The 21175-nt window shown below is 44.5% G+C and overlaps 1 protein-coding gene across 2 annotated transcripts in view; it reads left to right on the top strand.

The window, feature by feature from the left end:
• MCU (mitochondrial calcium uniporter) overlaps positions 1-21175 on the top strand; it is a 177661-nt gene that overhangs the window by 152769 nt on the left and 3717 nt on the right. Inside the window, exons 3-7 of one of the 2 annotated variants that reach the window (XM_026650957.1) lie at positions 4736-4906; positions 12442-12546; positions 16978-17138; positions 17950-18153; positions 20451-20567. In XM_026650957.1, the coding sequence (XP_026506742.1) occupies positions 4736-4906; positions 12442-12546; positions 16978-17138; positions 17950-18153; positions 20451-20567 (758 nt within the window). Of the gene's footprint in view, positions 1-4735; positions 4907-12441; positions 12547-16977; positions 17139-17946; positions 18154-20450; positions 20568-21175 lie in introns of both variants that reach the window. The other variant, XM_026650956.1, reaches the window with a different exon arrangement.

The raw sequence follows: 21175 nt of genomic DNA, 5'->3' as shown, positions 1-21175 counted from the left end.
CTCCAAATTGCAAATATTTCCTGCTGAGAGAATGAATAGCCCAAAAGTTTTGTATAGATCTGGGATCTTAATTAAATTGGTGGATAAACTAAATATAAGATAAACCAGTCACAGTTTGACGAAAGTGTCATTTGCAAAGAACTATAGTTAACCTTTCTAATATCCACTTTTACAAAACTAGCTTTAAGAAAGGAAGAATATAATTGTCCAGCAAAAATTCATGCTAAGTAGTCTTCTGCTAGAACTATGTGTACCCAGTATTTTTATGTGACAGATATTTAATAAACAGCGAACATACTTAAAATGCAGTTGTACCAACTACTTACTCGATCCTTGATCATTTATTCATTATTAAAGCAGTTTCCTCCTTTCTTTACAGTTAAAGGGCTCAGATACTGAGCTTTTCAATAGTGTCACTGTGTGACATAAGGCAAGGGAATCTGTTGCTAAAGAAGGTAATCTCTAGTGAAATGAAGGTCCCAGTTCACCAAACTCATGCTACAAAATGAAAACAGAAGACTTCTACATTGATGTCTGCTTTATGGCTCCATAGCTCAAGATAACTGTAGACGGTGCTTGTGCAGGATGATCCAGTGTGCTAGTGAGAGTTGCAGCTTTTCATATACAAACTTAAACATTGAGTGTAGCCAGTGAATACATATGGAATAAGACTAGTGTTTACAAGCTAAATTTAGGAACCAGATATAACAGTAAGTTTTAAATGAACCAGGGAGGGTGAAATAAAAGGAAGGACAGGTGAAATTTTGATAAGATTATGCAATTTATGTAGGATAGTTTGGGTATGACTCAATGAGTTCTGAATCATTTAGTCTTTCTCATAGTGTACTTTGGTATTTCACTTTATTCCTTCAAGTAATTTTGTTAAATGTTCAACCCTAAGTATTTATTTGACACGCCCATGTTTTTTAATGTTAATGTTGAGTACACTTCCCAAGGTAATACTGACCACATTTTCTTAAAAAAACCAAAAGAACACCACACCACACTGCATTTTTGAGGCTTACATTTGCAGAGTTAAAATTTCAGACAGAGTGCAAGGATGAAGTTCAGTCTCCCACCCCTAACTCTAACTGCTGAACTGGAGGTTTTCCAAAAACCTTTGTGTTTTCATTAAGTGACCGGTTTACAATTAAAAAAAAGTAGGAAAATTGTGTACGTGAAATAGTATATGCATGACATTACTTTTAAATGCATGATATAAGTTAGAGTATTGGTTTAAAATTAATCCAGAGTGACATGCTAAAAATAAACATTTTGTAGTTGATTACATATGCCTCCCAATCCTACGGGTCACATACCACACAGGGCTATCAAAGGACTAGGTCTGACAAAGATACTGCATATTGGTTGGCTATCTCATTATACAACTACCTCTTTGACTTTTCCCATATCAATTCCCTGAGGCCTGATGTTTCTATTTCTTGGGATCTATTGGGTTGGAAATATTGAGGTCCTCAGTTTCATTCTTACCTGAGGCTTTTCCCCCCAGTAGTAAAGGTTTGACAAGGCCTGACCTTCACTGGAAGATAGGAGGATCAGCCATGATCCAGCTGAATTATGGGCCTTTTCCAGCTGTAAATAAGGTTTGAGAATGAAATTTTTTTTTTTAAGTTCATTGTATAAGGTGTTGTGAAGAAGACACAGTATAGTCACAGAGCAGTCATCCTAAGGAAATGTGGCTTCATCTACGCTCGAAGTTTTTTTGAAAACTTATACTGGTGCTAGCAATTGAGGGTACTGCTAGTATAGACTTGTTTGCAGCATTTTTATTACTGTCATCTAGATCTGCTTTGAGCAGATGGTGATGAAAATGCCAATGGTCAGTTTACACACTTCCACCAGTGTTAGAGACAATGGAGCTGCACTTGTCCTAGTGCCACTGTGGAAGATTATCAGATAATTGCTAGTGTAGAGACAGCTTGAAACAGCATTTCCTCATTCTTTCCAGTAATGGAGAAGGTCCACGGGCTATGTGATCAGACTAGCATTTTAAATCCAACATTTTTTACATTGTACTAGAGCCTAGCACATGCTTGCCCATGGTCTCCATGCTTATATATAATTTGTATAAGATTTTATATTATGTTGTGTGCATACCAGCCACAGGATCAATTAATATTTTGAAAAAACATAATATTAATATGTTAATATTTTGAAAAAAAACAAACTATTTAACTTCATCCAGTTTGTCATAGAATTCCTTCTGAGCTCATTTCTCCACAGTAGAAAAATCATTAATTTACCTGACACTAACCGATATCCTGTAGATATATTGGCAATATAGTAATGTGAAAGAGGTGGCAAACATTGACCTCCATTATCAAAATCGTAAGTAACCTAAAAATAGTTGCTAGCATGGGATTAGAAATGCCATTTAACTGTTCAAACAAGCACAACTTTTTTCAGATAAATCTGATATGATTGCTTTTTACTTTCTAGTCTACATTTTCAAAAGTGACTAGTGATTTTTGGATCCCTGACTTTAGACATCTTAAAGCACTTCAAAAGTATAAGGGAATGTAATAAAGAAATCCTTGTGTTTCATCCTGTTGCAGTGTCTGGAAGTGTAAAGCAGTTAAACATCAATACCACCTGTAATTCTTTTGAAATCAATGTGTTATCCTTTGGGAGTCTTTAATTGTAGATATCACTGTAGAGGCCTCGTGTCCTGGCAACACATGCCAAGAGTGCACTGCTTTTGGTGAGCAAAAAGTAAAAATGACATTTATTATGGAATTCAGGCCAGGTTACAAGTCATTGTAAAGGGCTAATTCAACTCTGGCTTTGTCTTGTTCAGACTACATTACATTTCTTCTGTTTTGTTCATTAAGTTTTAAAACTCAACTTGTATCAGTTCTAGAAAATTGCCATCAGCTTTTTGCACTTTTCCAGTGTGTGTGTTGTTTTTTTTAATTAGTGTCTCCTAATACCAATTTACATTCTTGAAAGAGAGGGTAGGAATAGTGTTTGCAGTTGAGTTAGTTTTAATAAGTTGATCTCATTGGTTCCCCCCTCCCCTTCATAAAAAACAAACAATAATGTAGACACTGGGGCCTCAAAAAGTCAGGGAGGTTTTCTGTAAGGAGTATTCTTTCCCAGCATTGGGGTCAGGTCTAAGACATGTGTGACCAGGGCATCATCTGAAATTAAAATATTTCCAGTCTCTGATGTAACAGTTTGTGCTACCAGCATGGAGTATAACAGAAAATGTGCGTGTGAATTATGCCTCAGTAGAAAAGTCAATAAGAAGCACCATATATTGGATAACTTAAGAGGTCTCTGATAAGCTACTAATTTACATTTGGCTGTCTCCCAAAGGTGAAAGCAATTTTTTCTTTTTTTTTTTTTTTTGCTTGGGAAAATAATCTAGGTCTTCTGCCATGATTATGTGAGAGCCCAGGGAGGTCATTAATAATAATTTGCTGAAAAACACTCTGAATGTTTTGAGGCATAAACTTTAACCAATATGTAAGCTCTTTACCATATACATTTCTACAGACAATTAGAGGTTTTCCCTCTCTCTAAGTGTAATGGTTTAGAAAAGAAAATTATGTATCCCTTCCTTTCAGTGAAGTGCAAATTTTGATGCAGGAGAATATGGATACCCCTACACTTTAGGAAATTATATTTATTCTAGTCAGGACTGTTTTACAGCTGCATAAGTAATATGAGTTTACTTTGAACAACTGACACTTTGCATATAGATTACATAATCAAGAACCACTTGCATTTTTTTCATCAGACCACATAAAATAAAACACAATATTGAACCTGTGATGGTATAAATTGAGTGTTTTTAAATTCAAGTTGTAGTTCTCCAAGTACCCTGATGAGGTTCACTGTAAGTCAGATAGAGAGCTGAATAAAAAGTAGCAAAAGAAATGTTACTATAGAAATCATAGCAGTTTAATTTAGGCTCTGATCCATAGACAGATCTCAAACCATTGGGAGTTATAGCTAGAGGTTCCCAGTTGCTTATTGGAATAGAAAGAGACAAACTCTGTTTCTCTCGAAGATGAGCTTCAGCAAAGGCCAAGGAATTTAGCCACATGACCTGTTAACTTGGGTAAGTAAACTTATGTTCTAGAGCACAAACTAGGATTAAAGGGAGGGAAAGGTGGTATGTTCTGACAAAATTCTGACTGTCCTCTTATTGGTCCTACTTAAGGCTGATTTGTTCATTCCACACAAATGGGAAAAAATGAATTAATCAGAGTAAAAGCATAATTTTTCTGAAGTATGTCCTTTTGCTGGGTCTCCTAGTGTGTGATCTGTCTTTATTTCAGAGATTACAATCTGAAAGACCATCTGTTTTGTCTTGCAAAGTACCAAATGTTTGGTGCTTAGATTAAAGAACATTTTTTATCATTGTTGCTATTAATTACCATGCACTTTTGTCCAATAGCTACACTTTCATCGTATCTCTAAGAATCACACTCCACTTTAAGACTTTCCAACAAAGCACCAGAAAGTTAATAGATGCTGTAAACTTGTGGGGAGGGAGAACTTCTGATATCCTTCAACACGAAGATTGATAAGGCTGTCTGTATAGTAATAAACAATAATTAAAAACTTGGAGCTTCCACTTTGCTATTTAACCATCCCTGCCATGTCTTCATGGGACATTTACAAGATTGTTACACAAGGTATTTTTTTTTCCTTATACTGCATATTTGGAAATGGTCTGTCTTGAGTCTAATATTCTTTTCTCTAGATGTGACAGTGGTTTACCAAAATGGGTTACCTGTGATTTCTGTGAATCTTCCATCCCGGCGCGAGCGTTGCCAGTTCACGCTTAAACCTATCTCAGACTCTGTTGGAGTGTTCTTACAACAGCTGCAGGCAGAGGACCGGGGAATTGACCGGGTCGCAATCTACTCCCCAGGTACAGTTATTTATGCAAACAAATGGACTACCCATATCACCTTATTCCATTCAACTATAGCACCTTTTCAGACCTTAAACTTTTTTAAAAGTAATGTCTTGAACATGTTTACCAGTGGAAGTGCAGCCTCCAACATAGGGAATATTCTATTAGTTCTCTGAGTGCATGCTCATATATTTCATGGACAGGGTAGACAGTAATGTGGAGGGAGAGGGGACATTTCTAACACCAAGCTTCAACTTAGAAACTACTTTTTGCTATAGCTATAGTTTCCTTCTTACCTTCGCATCTCACTCTCAAAAAAGTGATTCATAATGAAAATTGCGTGGAGCAGGGGCACACTGGCCCTTGCTGCAGCATTAGTTACTGTAACTGTGTGAATGTAACAGCTCAAACAACCTCATTTTTAGAAGTTGCATAGGTATTTGGGAGTTTAATGATTGAGGATATCAAAGTGGCAAAGAGGAGCTTCACATTAATACCTCTGAATGAGAATCCTTTTAGCAAAAAAAATAAATCAAAGTACCATGGGGCAGTTTAAAAAACTACCTTGAGAATAGAAATATAAACATGGATTAATTAACTTGTTTTCCCTCTCCCTGCCTATCAGATCCAAATATCTAGAAAGGTGTTGGCATTTTCTCACTGTGAAAATTAGGTCTTTTTTGTAAATCCATGCTTTATAGTGGCACCAGCATCCAAGTATGAGAGACTATCCATGGAGACATTCTATTGAAAGAAGTCCGAGAAGAATCACTTTTTTTCCTTACTATGGTCTTCACAAAATTAAATCATTCCAGGAAGAGTAGAAAGGGTCTGCTGCTGTTCAAGTATTTTTTCTTTAAATATATTTTTAAACCCTACAATCTAAAATATTCGATCAGTTGAAATTTCTGTTTAACAAGCAAATGGTTTTGCTTTATAGAGATGCTCCCTCATGAACTTGTGTAGATAGCCTGTGCCCTGTCTCCAAACAAGTTTTATTAGTCACGCAAAGTACAGTTGCTCAGCTAAACTGCCTTATGGCCACTGTAAGTCCTGATTGTGGTTACCCTAATGTCTAGACTGAAGGCATGGCAGGAGTGTACTAAAAAAACCTGATTTAGAGACTCTGCTAGTGACACAACTGGAGCCCTCTAATCAGTTTGCAAGGAGGAGGAGTGTTCATAGAGTAAAGTACACTCAAGTACTGTGCTTAGATCACCCATGGTGTATGCACCACCACAGCTTTAAAACAGTTATTCTTCTAGCGATTGCTCATATCCATTCCAAGTAGGTGTGTGCACGCCACGTGCATTATCGTCGTAAGGTTTTTCCCCTAGCAGTACCCATATGGTTGGCAGTGGAGACCCCTGGAGTGGTGCCTTCGTGGCCATGTATATAGGTTCTTTCTTACCACCAGTGACAGTCATTGGAGCAGCTCTCATTCTTGCATTTGCAGGTGCTTCCCTACTGGTCATCTTTCTTGTCTATCTGTAAACAGTTATGTAGCTTAGTTGTAGTTTAGTTTAAGTTAGTTAGGTTTACGTTGGGGGTCCCCCCGCAATAACCCCTTCCCCAGGACCGGGGCATGCTTCAATCTCAGGGCTTCAAGTCGTGTGAGTCGTTCCTTAAGCCTATGTCCAAAGGGGGACCACGCGATTCCCGTATTAAGTGCCTGGGTGAAAGTGGACAGGTGCAAAATCTGCAGGGGCTTTATCTCCAGAACTAAAAAGGAGCAGAACTCTTGGCTGAAACTCCTCCTCATGGAGTCAGCCCTTCGCTCCCAGTGCACCAGCCTTGGTGCGGGAGGCTTTGGCGCTGAGGAAGGACTCATCTAAGGAGCCCTGGCACTGTCGTTCCCTGGCACTGAGAATCAGCTCCAGCATGCGGCACCACTCGCAGTCCCCGGTGCCACTCAAGAAGAAAAGGGCTGATAGGGGGCGCTCCCCTACCAAGCCATCGGAGTGTGCAGGCACCAATGGGGTGTGTCCCACGTCAGGACACTCAGCCTCAAGCCTGCCAATGCCAGCGCCGTAACTCCAGCCTTGTGGGAAGGTCCGTCAATCCTGGTGGACTACGTGGTACAGGAGGAACTGGAGGAGGATCTGGATCTTCCCTCCACGCTGGACATGTTCAAGGCAGCAAGGGACCTGATTGCCATGACGGCACAGTCTGCTATCCCATCAGCCTGCGCAGCAGCAGCAGCACCAATGCTTGTCCGCCACAGGAGCAAGTCCACTATGATGTGGCACCATTTCCCATCACTGCGGCACCATTCCCCAGCAACATCTGGATCCACTCCACCATGGTCGGGCTCGGACTTTTCTTCTGAGTCAGAGGCGGACTCCTACGTGTCTCGCCAGAGCTGGTACCACTCCCAGCACTGATCCGGGTGCCGTCCCAGGCGGGATGAGGGGCAACCGGTGCCCATAGTGTCTTGGTCCCCTCAGTGGCAGGGGTCGACTCAGTGGCCATTTTGGACACCATGGACCTATCACCAAGCCCAAGTGCCGGGGTCCAGGGCCATGGCGTCAGAGGCCCATGTCTGTCACCTGATAATCCCCTTGGGGTTGGGATGCACAGGCTCAGGCCGATGAACCAGCAAGACAGGGCACTGGCACGAGCGCTGGCGCTGTAGCCACGGCGGCACCAGGTACCACAGCAGCCACATCCGCCCCGGGTCTGGAAGACCCCATGCAACCAAAGGGGTCATCCTCTTCCTCCCCCGATGAGGCAGTGGCGTGGACATCCACCACATTGCCTGCCATGGACATTAGGGCCCATCAGGACCTTCTTAGTAGGGTTGCCCAAAACCTTAATTTGCAAACGGAGGAAGTCGTGGAGGACATGGACCCCAGAAGGGCCATCAAGGGTAGCCTTGCCCCTTGTTAAAGCTATCCAAAACACTGCCAAGGTATTGTGGCACACTCCTGCCTCTACTAACAGCCAAGGGGGTAGAGTGGAGATACTTTGTGCCATCCAAAGGATACAAGCACCTGTCTACCCACTCCCAGCCTGGGATCCTGGTGGTGGAGGCAGCTAACCATAAGGAGCAGCAGGGGCAACTGGAGCCAATGCCTAAATCCAAGGAAGCCCAGAAGCTGGACCTCTTTGGTTGGAAAGTATACTCCACCGGAGGACTCAAGCTTCGGATAGCTAACCAGCATGTGATCCTAAGCCGCTATGCTTATAATTCCTGGAACACTTTGTCGAAGTTTCAGGAATTCCTCCCAGCGGACTCACGCTCCGAATTCTCAGTGGTCCTGGAGGAGGACAAGGTGGTGACCAGGACATCTCTACAGGCCGCCCTGGACTCCGCTGACTCAGCTACCCGCACTATAGCCACGGCAGTGACCATGAGGCACAGCTCTTGGCTCCAGGTTTCTGGGCTCCCGCAAGAGGTCCAAAATACAATCCAGGACCTGCCCGTCAATTGCTCAGGCCTGTTTGCAGAGCAGACTGACTCAAGGCTGCATAGCCTTAAGTACTCACGGGGGACTCTTAAGTCCCTGGGGATTCACACACTGGCCCCTCAAAGAAAGCCGTTTAAACCCCAGACCACCAAATGATTCTACTCTGCCCCTCCTAGACAGGATTTTAGTAGAAAGCAGGGCAGGAGTAACAGGAGGCACCCATTGCAGTCCTCCTCTGGCCAGGGCTAGGGCTTGGCTAAACAGTAGTTGGGCGCAAAGCCAAACTTTTGAAGGTGCACCTGAGGACAGAGCACTAGCTCAATGCCTGGATCCTGTCCCTCCCTTTATGAACCGTCTATCCCATTTCTACCATGTCTGGTCTCAAATCACCTCAGACTGCTGGGTCCTGAGCACGGTGGAATTGGGATATTCTCTCCAATTCTGTTCCCTCCCACCCACCTTCCCTGTCCCTCTTCAGGGACCCTTCTCATGAGCAACTCCTTATGCAGAAGGTGCAATCGTTCTTTCTACTCGGGGCGGGAGAGGAGGTTCCTCTGGAATTCAGGGGCAGAGGGTTCTACTCCCATTATTTTTCTAAACCCCAAGGCCAAGGGTCGGCTCAGGCCTATTCTAGACCTGCAAAATCTCAACAGATTCATGAAGAAATTAAAGTTCTGTGTGGTCTCCCTGGCTTCCATCATCCCTTCCTTGGATCTGGGGGACTGGTATGCCGCCCTCAACTTGAAAGACGCATACTTCCATGTCTCCATAATCCCGTCCCACGGACACTTTCTGCGATTTGTGGTCAGTGGCCAGCACCATCAGTTCACGGTCCTCCCATTTGGGCTATTGGCAGCTCCTCGGGTGTTCACCAAGTGCGTGGCGGCCTTTCTTCGCAGGCACCAGGTGCAAGTCTTCCCATACCTGGAATACTGGCTCATCAAGGGGCGATCTCAAGCTCAAGTAGAGGAGCACGTGAACCTGGTGCAGACAACATTCCTTAGACTGTCTCATCCTCAACGTGGCGAAATCGACCCTAACCCGCCACTCAGAGAATAGAATTCATTGGGGCCCTCTTGGACTCCACCCAAATCAGGGCGTCCCTTCTTGAGTCTCGTTTTCTGACCCTAAGTGCCATTATCAAAGGTCTCCATCAATTCTCAACCACGATAGCCAGGAATTGCCTAAGATTGCTGGGTCACATGGCGGCTTGCGCCTACGTAATGCAGCACGCAGGGCTGCGGCTCTGCCCTCTCCAAGCATGGCTGGCTGAGGTGTACAGGCTGAGCCGGCACATGCTGGACAGGCTGGTCACGCTCCCTCCTCGGGTCTTCCAGTCCCTCTGGTGGTGGCTACCGACGCAGGTGGTCTATGTGGGAGTACCTTTCTCCAAGCCACAGCCGTCGCTGTCACTAGTCACGGATGCGTCGGTGCTAGGGTTGGGGGCGCACCTGGGTGACGTCAGGACTCAAGGTCTATGGTCCCAGGCAGAACTATTGCTGCACATCAATGTCAGGGAGCTACAGAGCAGTGCATCTAGCTTGCTAGACATTTCAGGCCTGTCTTCAGGGCAAATGTGTTTCAATGTTGACAGACAACACCACAGCAATATTCTATATAAACAAACAGGGTGGTGATCGCTCTTCTCTCCTGTGCCAAGAAGCCCTCAAACTGTTGGACTTTGCATTGCCCACTCAATACAGTTAGCAGCATCGTACCTGCCGGGCTCACAAAATGAACTAGTCGATCACCTCAGGAAGTCCTTTCATGGCCACATATTGATCTATTCATGACCCGCAGCAACAGGTAGTGCTAGCAGTTTGGCTCCTTCCTGAACAACAGCCCCGGCTCCATCTCGGACACCTTTCTCCTCTCATGGGCGGGATAACGACTGTACGCGTTCCCACCCTTTTCTCTCATCCTCAAAGTCCTTCTCAAGGGCCGCCAGGACAAGGCATCCCTTATTCTTGTAGCACCGGTGTGGCCCCGCCAACGCTGGTTCTCCACACTGTTAGACCTCTCAGTGGAACCTCATCACGCAGGACCAGGACCACCTCCAGCATCCCAATCTGGAATGTCTCCACCTCACAACATGGAAACTCCATGGCTGAACTCATTAGAGCTCCAGTGCTCCGATTCAGTTAGGGAGGTTCTTTTGGGCAGTAGAAAGCCCTCCACTCATGCCACTTACCTGATCAAGTGGAAACGGTTCTCTATTTGGTCCTCGCAGAGGGGTATCCCTCCACTCCAATCCTCAGTCCTCTTTTATACTGGACTATTTACGCTACTTAAAGCAACAAGGGCTGGCGGCCTCAGCAATTAAGGTGCACCTGGCTGCTATTTCCACTTTCCACCCAGGTGCGGCAGGGCAGTCAGTATTTGCTAGCCCCATGGTTGGACACTTCCTTAAGGAGCTAGACAGACTATACCCACAGGTGCGGTAACCGGTCCCCCCTAGTGGGACCTCAACCTGGTCCTCTGCAGGCTCATGGGACCCCCTTCGAGCCTCTAGCAACCTGCTCTTTGCTCTACCTCTTTTGGAAGGTTGCTTTCCTAGTGGCCATAACCTCATCGAGAAGGGTATCTGAGCAAAAAGCATTAACTTCTGAGCCCCCTTATACAGTTTTCTATAAGGACAAGGTCCAGTTGCCTTTCCCTACAAAGTAGTGTCACAGTTCCTACTGATGCAAATCAGGACATTTTCCTGCCAGTGTTCTTCCTGGAACCGCATGCCAATGACAGGGAGCGTATGCTCCATTCCCTGGACATTAGACGTGCACTGGCTTTTTACATCGAATGTACAAAGCTGTTTAGAAAGTTGACGCAGCTCTTCATCGCCATCGCTGTAAGGATGAAAGGGTTTCCTATCTCATCCCAACAAATTTCTTCTTTGATCACAGCCTGCATCAGGACGTGCTATGACCTGGCAAAGATTCTGGCCCCAGCATTGACGGCGCACTCCACCAGAGTGTAGGCTTCATCTGCAGTGTTCCTGGTGCAGCTCCCTATTCAGGACATCTGCAGGGTGGCGATGTGGTCGTCTATCCACACCTTTATGTCGCACTACGCCATCACATAGCAGGGTAGGGATGATGCTGCTTTTGGTAGAGCAGTGCTCCAGTCTGCAACTCGGTGAACTCCGACACCTCCTTCGGGGAACTAATTGGGAGTCACCTACTTGGAATTGACATGAGCAATCACTTGAAGGAAAAATGATTACCTACCTTTCATAACTGTTCTTTGAGATGTGTTGCTCATGTCCATTCCAAGACCCACCCACCTGCCCTCTGTTGGAGTATCTGGCAAGAAGGAACTGAAGAGGTGGCAGGTCAGCAGAGACCTATATATATACAGCCATGAAGGTGCCACTTCAGGGGGCTCCAGAGTTGACTCAACGGGTACCATTAGGGGAAAAACCTTCCAACGATCATGCGCACACACCTACTTGGAATGGACACAAGCAACACATCTTGAAGAACAACAGTTATGAAAGGTAGGTAACCGTTTTTTACTGTGGGGTCACAGACTGATGACACATAGAATTAGATATATTTCTAGAAAGTCTTAGGAAATTCAAAAAGGAGGACCCCGCTGGGTTGGATGTGTCAAAGCTGTTGTCAGTTCTTACATAGAGGATGGAAGTAATCATATTTTACACCAGCATGATTAGTAGGACCCTGCGCGGATACAAAATTTGTATCTGCATCCAGTCCGCAAACATGGTCTGCAGCTATAAAGCAGATATCCGCAGATTTGCAGTGCTCAAATGATTAGATACAGAGCATCCAATGTCTGTACTATTGCAGAACATGGTAGCATGTTAGAATAGCCAACTGACAGCAAGACATGACTGGCTCCTGAAAGTCCTAGTTACTAGACCACACACGCTACTGAAGGATTACTTTCCTCTATAAATGATTCAGAAAACGAGTTAGTCCTTGCCAAGTCAGGAATATAAACCGGGAGATCTTGAATGGTATGGCAGAGTACTAGCTACTAGGACATCATTAGAGTTCCTGAACACTTTCTTAGCCCAGAAATTGTATAAGTAACGATGTCCGCTTCTTCTTTAACTGCAGTAATACAAGTGAATGTTTTCTTCCTAATCCTTAATCAGTCCATCTGTGATTTGTCTTACAGATGGTACACGAGTAGCCTCTTCAACTGGCATAGACCTCCTCCTGCTGGATGACTTCAAACTGGTCATCAATGACTTAACATATCATGTTCAACCACCAAAGAGAGGTAAAACCAATTTGTTGCATCTGAAAAATAATTTCAAAAATGTTTAGTAGCAAATTCTGCACTTAGTTATTTAAGGAGCTACTTCAGTCTCACAAACTAATTGACATTTCAAAGGTGAAGGACACTTGTATAAAAACAGGTTATTTCTAAAGTGAATCTTCCTATTGTGTAATCATCCACTTGAAGTCCTAACTTCAATGTTTGTATAATTGTATATAGGATCAAACATTTATAAACAAATATCCATCCTGTTCTCAAGCAACACCCCTACTAATAGAGGAATAAATGAAGAAAACTAGTGGAATTGATTTAGCATTTTTTAACTTTTAATATGGGGTGTTAAGCTCTTTAGTTTAGATCCAAAATGTGACCTCTATTAAAACTACTGTCATCTGGTTTGGAAGAACCCTCCACATACAAATCCTTTCCACCATTCTGAGGCACTTAAGTAGTGGAGATTTGTTTTCTGAATGTGGCACCTACAGTGTTCCCAACTACCTATGTGGCCAGTAGAGGTAGCAAAATCTCACCAGCAAACTCTGTTACCAAAGCTGTGTTGACAGCTGAATGATGCTAGCCCTCAGTGAAATAAACTAAGCAGAGTGTATAAAGGGTTGCAAACAGGGGCGGCACCAGCCACTTCTTGGTGGGGGGGCTGAGCTGGGCTAGTCAGAAAATTGAGGGGGCTGTGCTCTACATCTTGTGGGCACACATACAGAAGCATGGAGGTTTCCCTGCCCCCACACAGGGCCAGAGAGGAGTATGAGGGCTCCAGCCCCTTGCTGCCTCTTGCTGCAGCTCGAGGTTCAGCCCCGCACACCTCACATCGCCTGCTGCCCCCCAGCACAGTTCAGCTCGGTGCTACCAAGCCTGCCGCTAGGAGCCCTCGGACAACCACGGCAGCGGGACCAGACCCCTCCCAGCTCCCCCTTGCCCCTGTTGATGATTCCCCTCTCCCCCACTGTGATTCCTCTTCCTTATGCATGCTCGTCCCCGTCTCTCTTTCTGCATGCTCTGTCCCCCTCTGTTATTTCTGTGCCTCCACCCCTTCCCCATGCTCAATATGCCAACCTTACTTCTCCGCTGCTGCTGGCAGCAGCGTTGCCTTCAGAGCTGGGTGACAAGAATGGGAAGAGACTGTTTAGGAAGGAGTACGGCAGAAAGGGATCTAGTGGTTATAGTTGACCACAAGCTAGATATGAGTCAACAGTGTGATGCTGTTACAAAAAAAGCAAACATGATTCTGGGATGTATTAACAGGTGTGTTGTGAGCAAGACACGAGAAGTCATTCTTCCGCTCTACTCTGCGCTGGTTAGGTCTCAACTGGAGTATTGTGTCCAGTTCTGGGCACCGCATTTCAAGAAAGATGTGGAGAAATTGGAGAGGGTCCAGAGAAGAGCAACAAGAATGATTAAAGGTCTTGAGAACATGACCTATGAAGGATGGCTGAAAGAATTGGGTTTGTTTAGTTTGGAAAAGAGAAGACTGAGAGGGGACATGATAGCAGTTTTCAGGTATCTAAAAGGGTGTCATAAGGAGGAGGGAGAAAACTTGTTCACCTTAGCCTCTAAGGATAGAACAAGAAGCAAAGGGCTTAAACTGCAGCAAGGGAGGTTTAGGTTGGACATTAGGAAAAAGTTCCTAACTGTCAGGGTGGTTAAACACTGGAATAAACTGCCTAGGGAGGTTGTGGAATCTCCATCTCTGGAGATATTTAAGAGTAGGTTAGATAAATGTCTATCAGGGATGGTCTAGACAGTATTTGGTCCTGCCATGAGGGCAGGGGACTGGACTCAATGACCTCTCGAGGTCCCTTCCAGTCCTAGAATCTATGAATCTATGAATAGCTGTGTAAAACAAAAGCTCCAACTATTTAAATTCACATGTCAAAGTTGTCTCTGAACAGATGAGTCAATGGAGAATTCCCTTTGGAGTCCATCTGCTCACCTCTTTAATGAGCCAGAAGGGGTAATTTCCCCTCTCTGAATACTGAATCTCCCTCCTCACATTCCCACACCCCTATTGGTCCAAGGAATGAGTGAGACTTTGAACGTGTCTCCTAACCATAAACCAGTGGGACCCCAAGCTCTTTTCAACCAGTCTTAAGACACTATACAAAGTTAATCTGCCCATTAACTTCTCATTTTTCCCTTTGTTAAATCAAATATACCATTATATACTTTTCTGTGTTGAGAGGAGAAGTTATTTGTCCCAGTATAGAACAGTTCATGCAACTCTAATACATGATGATGACGACTAGACCTAACACTTGACCTGCTAAATTTACATAGCTCAGACGTGTGGTAGCACAGACAGTAATAGTGCTGGTTCAGATGGAGTCTAGGATCAGCTATGCAAATTGAAATTTCCAACTCTGGCTCATTCTCCTAGGGAGAATTCCTTGATTAGCTGATGGCTGTAAAATTATTATTCACCAACAATCTCCACCATTAAGTTTCATCTAACTTTTCAGCTGTATTTTCATTTTACAAATACTCTTTCAATATATTTTAGAAAATAAATGCCAAGAAACCACAAACTTGAGTTAAAAAGATATTTTCAGCCAAGCATTCAGGTAGAAGCTACTTCCTTTTTAAAAGGTGATTTATTGTTTACATTAAAGAAAACAGTCTGCTGATCTTTGATCTAAATGAAAGATGAGAAGTGTGGCTTAATATTGAGCCATCTCTTACAATGGAGCTGCTGGTGTTAAACCTACAAATATTTTTTAGTTTTTACTGAATGGATATTTTTCAAATTTAGCTTGGTTTCCAAGTCTCAGTAAAATCTACAAATCAAGCTAAACCTGAAGATTGTATACTGCAATTTACTGTATACAAGTTTATATACATTCTAACTCTGGGGTGGGCAAACTTTTTGGCCTGAGGGCCACAGGCATCAACTTTTGTTGGTGCCAGTGGGTGCTCGCGCCCCCCACTGGCCCCGCCCCCGACTCTGCCCCCTCCCTGCTCCTATTGGATCCCTCCCCAAATCCCTGCCTTGGCCCCGCCTCTTCCCCAAGCACGCTGCGTTCCTCCTCCTCCTCCCTCCCTCCCAGGCTTGCCGCGTGACACAGCTGTTTTGCGGCGCAAGCGCTGGGAGGGAGGGGGGAGAAGCAGGACACGGCGGCCCGCTCAGGGGAGGAGGCGGAGTGGGGAGCTGCCAGTGGGTGCTACACACCCACCAATTTTTTCCCCGTGAGTGCTCCAGCCCCGGAGCACCCACGGAGTCGGTGCATGTGCCGAGAGCCACATCTGGGTATGGAAATTGTATGGTGGGCCATGAATGCTCACAAAATTGGGGGTTGGGGTCCAGGAGGGGGTGAGGGCTCCAGCTGGGGGTGTAGGCTCTGGGGTGGGGCTGGGGATGAGGAGTTTAGGGTGCAGGAGGGTGGTCTGGGCTAGGACCGAGGGGTTCAAGGGCAGGAGGGGGATCAGGGCTGGGGCAGGAGGTTGGGGCACAGGAGGGCGTTAGGAGTGCAGGGTCCGGGTGGCACTTACCTGAAGCAGATCCCAGAAGCAGCAGTATGTCCCTCATCCAGCTCCTTCGCAGAGGCGTGGCCAGGCAGTTCTGTGCGCTGCCCCATCCGCAGGCGCTGCCCCTGCAGCTCCCATTGGCTGCAGTTCCCAGCCAATGGGAGCTACGGGGGCAGCACTTGGGGTGGGGGCAGCGTGCGGAGCCCCCCTGGCTGCTCCTACGGGTAGGAGCCGGAGCGGGGACATGCCACTGCTTCCAGGAGCTGAGCGGGGCAAGCCCCCAATCCTGATCCCCAGCTAGAGCAGGGTAAGCCCCAGACCCCACTCCCCAGCGGGAGCTTGAGGGCCGAAATAAAACATCTAGAGGGGCGGATGCAGCCCCTGGGCTGTAGTTTGTCCACCCCTGTTCTAACTTGTATTGACAAATTAACACTGGATAACATATTTTAAGGCAGCCATAATACAAGTAAGCAGAATTAAAATTAAGCTTCCAATCTTTTAACATTGCTTTTCATGGCGCTACAGTGCTTGATTTCTCAACTTTAATGTTTAAATTATTGAGATTTTCTGCATGGAATATATACTAGTTAGTATTTAATTAGATATGACTCTCCTTTACTGGCTTGCTTGATTTTTAATAAGCATTCCATATTTGGTGTTGGGATAAAGACTATTCTGTTAATTGGCTATGTTGGAATATTTGGGTATAAGGCAGTATAGCCGTTGGTATCAGTTTTTAGGTGCATCCAGCGTGAAGCGTAGCTTTCTTCCTAGAAAGTTTCATAACTTTGCTTAAAACTCGAGTGCTGCAGCTCTCCAATAGACTGTTCCATAAATTTTCTCTGCAAGCCGAATAGATACTAATGCAAATCCCTGGAATCCCATAGCTGTTTTGAAGAGTACATGATAACCAATGTGGATAAAGGCACATAAAGCAGTCTCCTTTTTCTTTAGACCTCTTAAGCCATGAAGATGCAACCACGCTGAATGATGTGAAGACATTGGTTCAGCAGCTGTACACCACTCTGTGCATTGAGGAACACCAACTGAACAAGGAAAAGGAGTTGATTGGGCGGCTAGAAGACCTCAAGGAGCAGCTAGCACCCCTGGAAAAGGTGAGATGTGAAATCTCCCATGGAAATCTACTTATCCACTGAACCCATTTACTTTCAAGGTTATAATGAAGTCTGTCTTAAATGGTGGCACTAATTGTACATTAAACTTTAAAAACCATTTGAAACGTAAAGATTGGCTCACTCAATGAGAGGAAAGCCATGTCTATCGTCTTCACAGAAATAAATAGTATCGCTGCATAGAGTTGAAACATGGTCGCTTCCCAAATTGGCCCCAGACACCAAGACCCCACATTCTTGCAAAAAGTGTTTTAATTTTTAAACTATTTTATTTATTTAATTTGATAAGAGAAAGGAAGAAAACACAAATAAAGCAAACAAGACAGGCTAATAAATATTTTGAACCATATTGATTTCAAAGCAATATTTTGATACAGTAAAAGTAGGATATATCCTAAGTAGTTGTAACAATCTCCAGAGCAGCCATTAGTATAAAACATACTAAAAGACAAAGACTGAAAATAGTGGATCAAAGCACACACCAACAGCATAGTGATGACAATCGTATACCTACGTAGTCATCTACATTTCTGACAAGAATATAAATGGTGCCGTGGCTAAGTTTCTATAATTTAAGCAAAGTGAATATGTGAGATGTTGACCCAAAAGAGGCTAGAGTTAGTTTTGTGTTCCCTGAGCTCTTTCTGCATCAACTATAACACTCAAATCAAGCACCTGTAAACTCTAACCACTTTCGTAGAAAGTATACCTTTATTTTTTACCTGATCTGATAATGACTGTCTCAACACCATAAGGTATTGAGAATACAAAACTGTTTGTTTGTGTCCAGCAGGTCAGGATGGAAATCAGCAGAAAAGCAGAGAAGAGGACCACCTGGGTTCTGTGGGGTGGACTGGCCTACATGGCCACTCAGTTTGGGGTTCTGGCCCGACTCACCTGGTGGGAGTACTCTTGGGACATTATGGAGCCAGTCACCTACTTTATCACCTATGGTAGTGCAATGGCAATGTATGCTTACTTCGTAATGACACGTCAGGTAAGACTTGCCCTCTGTGTTGTCATCGTCTTAATGACAGATTTAGCTTATGCAAAGCTTTGAAAAGCATGCCCTTTGGACACCTTCCTGCCCCCTTTCACGATACCTTTATTTCTCTCCCCCAACACACACCAAACTTCCCCATTCACTACTGGTGGCATGAACGTGAAAATTACCCTCATCTGTTACTGGATATGCACTAGCTATTCATAACTGAGGCAGTATCTTGCTGGTTGAGGAGCGTACTATTAGTCCGCCATGATAAAACACAGATATCAGTAGGTGTTTTCTGTGCATGTGATTAGCTTTTAATAACTTGGAATTAGATCAGCCTGGAGCCTTATTCCTGTAGATCAAGGAGGGTCCTTACCTTATAGAGCACAGAAGGAAAGCTAGAAGAATGTGTTCGATTGGTTCTTTTCCTGGTTTTACTGCCCAATTCTTTCTAATTTGGGAAGTAGGGTAATTTCTCATGTCTATGAGCTCCTATGTATTTCTAGGAGTAATAGGAGCAGCACTTTGAGGGGATGGATGAGAAGTACAATAGTTGTAGTGCCCATCCAGCTCCCTCTCCGTCTGACCAACTTCCTTGCCCCTTCTGCCTGTCTGCGCCCCCTTTCTCAGCACTCCAAGGCTGTAGAAAAACCCATTCATACTCACCTGCTTGAAGATCTGCCATTCTTATTCAAATGCTTGTCTATATGTATTCCACTGTAAGTGCATGTGCCCCCCATGTGATCAGAGTCTTGCAGCCAGCAGTGTCCACTAGGACCATGCATATGCTTTGAGTGTTCCTGTGCTCCTGTACAGAGGGTACCGAAGCGCAGTGGACCCAACTGGTTCCTTCTCACCACCCAGGGCTCCAAGATGGAGCTTCTCAGTGTTTACCTCTTTACTCATCCCTTTCTTGCTTTTCTGTAAATATTTGTGTACATATTAGAGTTAATTAGGATGAGATAGTTTGGTAGTTGCCAATTGGCAACATGTTGATAGTTTTTATACATTTCTTAATTTGTATGTTTTTCTTTTCTGATCAGGAGTTTGCCAGTACTGGAACTTAATAATGTCCCCTCCCTAAGCCTCCTGCCTTTAAGTCTTGCCCCGCTTGCAAAGTGGCAGTTCCAATAAATGATGGGCATATAAGATGTCTTTTTTGTTTAGGGGAAGGACACATCCCTGACATGTGGGTGATGTGCAAGTCCTTTTCTAAAAGGATCTAAAAGCTAGGAAAGCACATTTGAAAATTGTTCATTGGACTGCTCCATGCAACCAGCCTTCAATCCAGGCAGTGCAGATCTTCTGGATAAATTTCACCTCAGTCCATTAGTGCCCTGTGACTTCCACATCCATTAGCTCCCATGTTTTGTCTTTGAAGACCATGCCTTCTTTGGACTCAGCTAGAATTGTTAAATCTAAGCCCTCAGACAAAAAAGGAAAAGCAGGGGCAGATCCCCAACAGGAATTCCCAGTAAGAAGAGATCTAAGTCATCTCACCTTTCTCATTCAACGGAGGCTCTATGGCCTGATCTGAGCTCTGGTACTGCCTTGAGAATTGAAATCAAGGCCCAGGGCATTTGGGATTAGCTCAGAATCAAGGGTCTTCAGCACTAGTGATTATGGTACCAGGTTCTCTAGTACAGCTGTCTTCAGTGCTACTCACTTCTGTACCAAGCACATCAGTACCAGGCACAATCCTGATACTACCTTCTCCTACACTGAAGTTTGCAACACTGTCCCCTTGCAGTACATGAACAGGGCTTTTTCTTATATAGACACCTATTACCCCCCATCCCCTGTCCCGATTTTTTACACTTGCTATCTGGTCACCCTAGCTGGTGAACTTCTCTCTAATTACCTGTCTCTAGCCTAAAGCTCCCCTTTGCAGCCTAATTAGTTGATTGGGCCCATCTGGGCCTAATTCAGCTCTTGCATGGCCAGTGTGGGGGAGCACACCCCATCACATGCGCATATGCCAGCATCCCAGAATAACCCCACAGTTTGATGGTTTGGCACACTTAACTCTTCCTTCTCAAAAGAGTCCCAAATTTAGGGCATATGGGGGCTACTGCAAGTCAGGATTGAGGTTCAGAGACAGGTAAGTGTTGGAGAAGTGGAGTGACTGCTTGCATTTAGCAAGCAAACCCACACTTCAATCACCAGTAACAATTCAGCCCCTCCTCCCCAAAAAGCACATCTAATGTATGCTGAGCTAGTAGCAGCCTGTGGTTGGAATTTTAATTCTTATCTCTGCCCCTCATCCCCTGGCTCTGCTCCCCTCTCTTTCTCTCTCTCTCCAGGAGTATGTTTACCCAGATGCCAGAGACAGACAGTACTTATTATTTTTCCATAAAGGAGCCAAAAAGACACGTTTTGACCTAGAGAAATACAATCAACTCAAGGATGCAATTGCTCAGGTAATTCAAGGTTTTGCCGGAGTAAAAATGAAAGAACTCATCCCCCATTTGTGTTTTTAACCATTATTGATGGGTGCATTTCAACCGAAAGTAGAATGATAGTCTCTGTCTTAATTTGGGTTTCCAGTCTACTTTCTTGTCGCAGCCATCAATAAATCATTAGTTGGGTTTAGTATTTTGGCATGCGCTATGCGTAAGGAAACAGGTGCAACTGCTGTTCAAAGATGGAGTCTGAAAAAGGAGCCATGCATCTGTAAGGGCTTCTGAGAAACTATTGGCAAACCTTGCATCTTTTTAGAGATGGTTGGAGCACTTCATGCCTCAGAGGGTCTGAGTCTAGATTTCCTCCTTTCTCTGCTTCTGTTCACCTACACACTATGGATCTACTAAGGGCTGAAGACTTTTCATCCACTCAGTTCATGTCTCCCTGGGTGTGTCTTGATCATCAAGAGCCCTGTATAGTAGGCAACAGTTGTTTTCTGCTGATCTAGAATGGGGGTGGGAGGTGCTTTTAGAAGATAGTTGGAGGGTTACAATAACTTTCAGTATGTGGCCTGATGATTATAGGTTCTTGCTTTCCTTACCACTCATGTAATTCCATGAGTGCT

Source organism: Terrapene carolina, unplaced genomic scaffold (assembly GCF_002925995.2).
Source record: "Terrapene carolina triunguis isolate 2854851 unplaced genomic scaffold, T_m_triunguis-2.0 Scaffold95, whole genome shotgun sequence".
Classification (NCBI taxonomy): Eukaryota; Metazoa; Chordata; order Testudines; family Emydidae; genus Terrapene; species Terrapene triunguis.
Note: the sequence above shows the minus strand (reverse complement) of the source record. Positions and strands in the feature narration are given on the sequence as shown.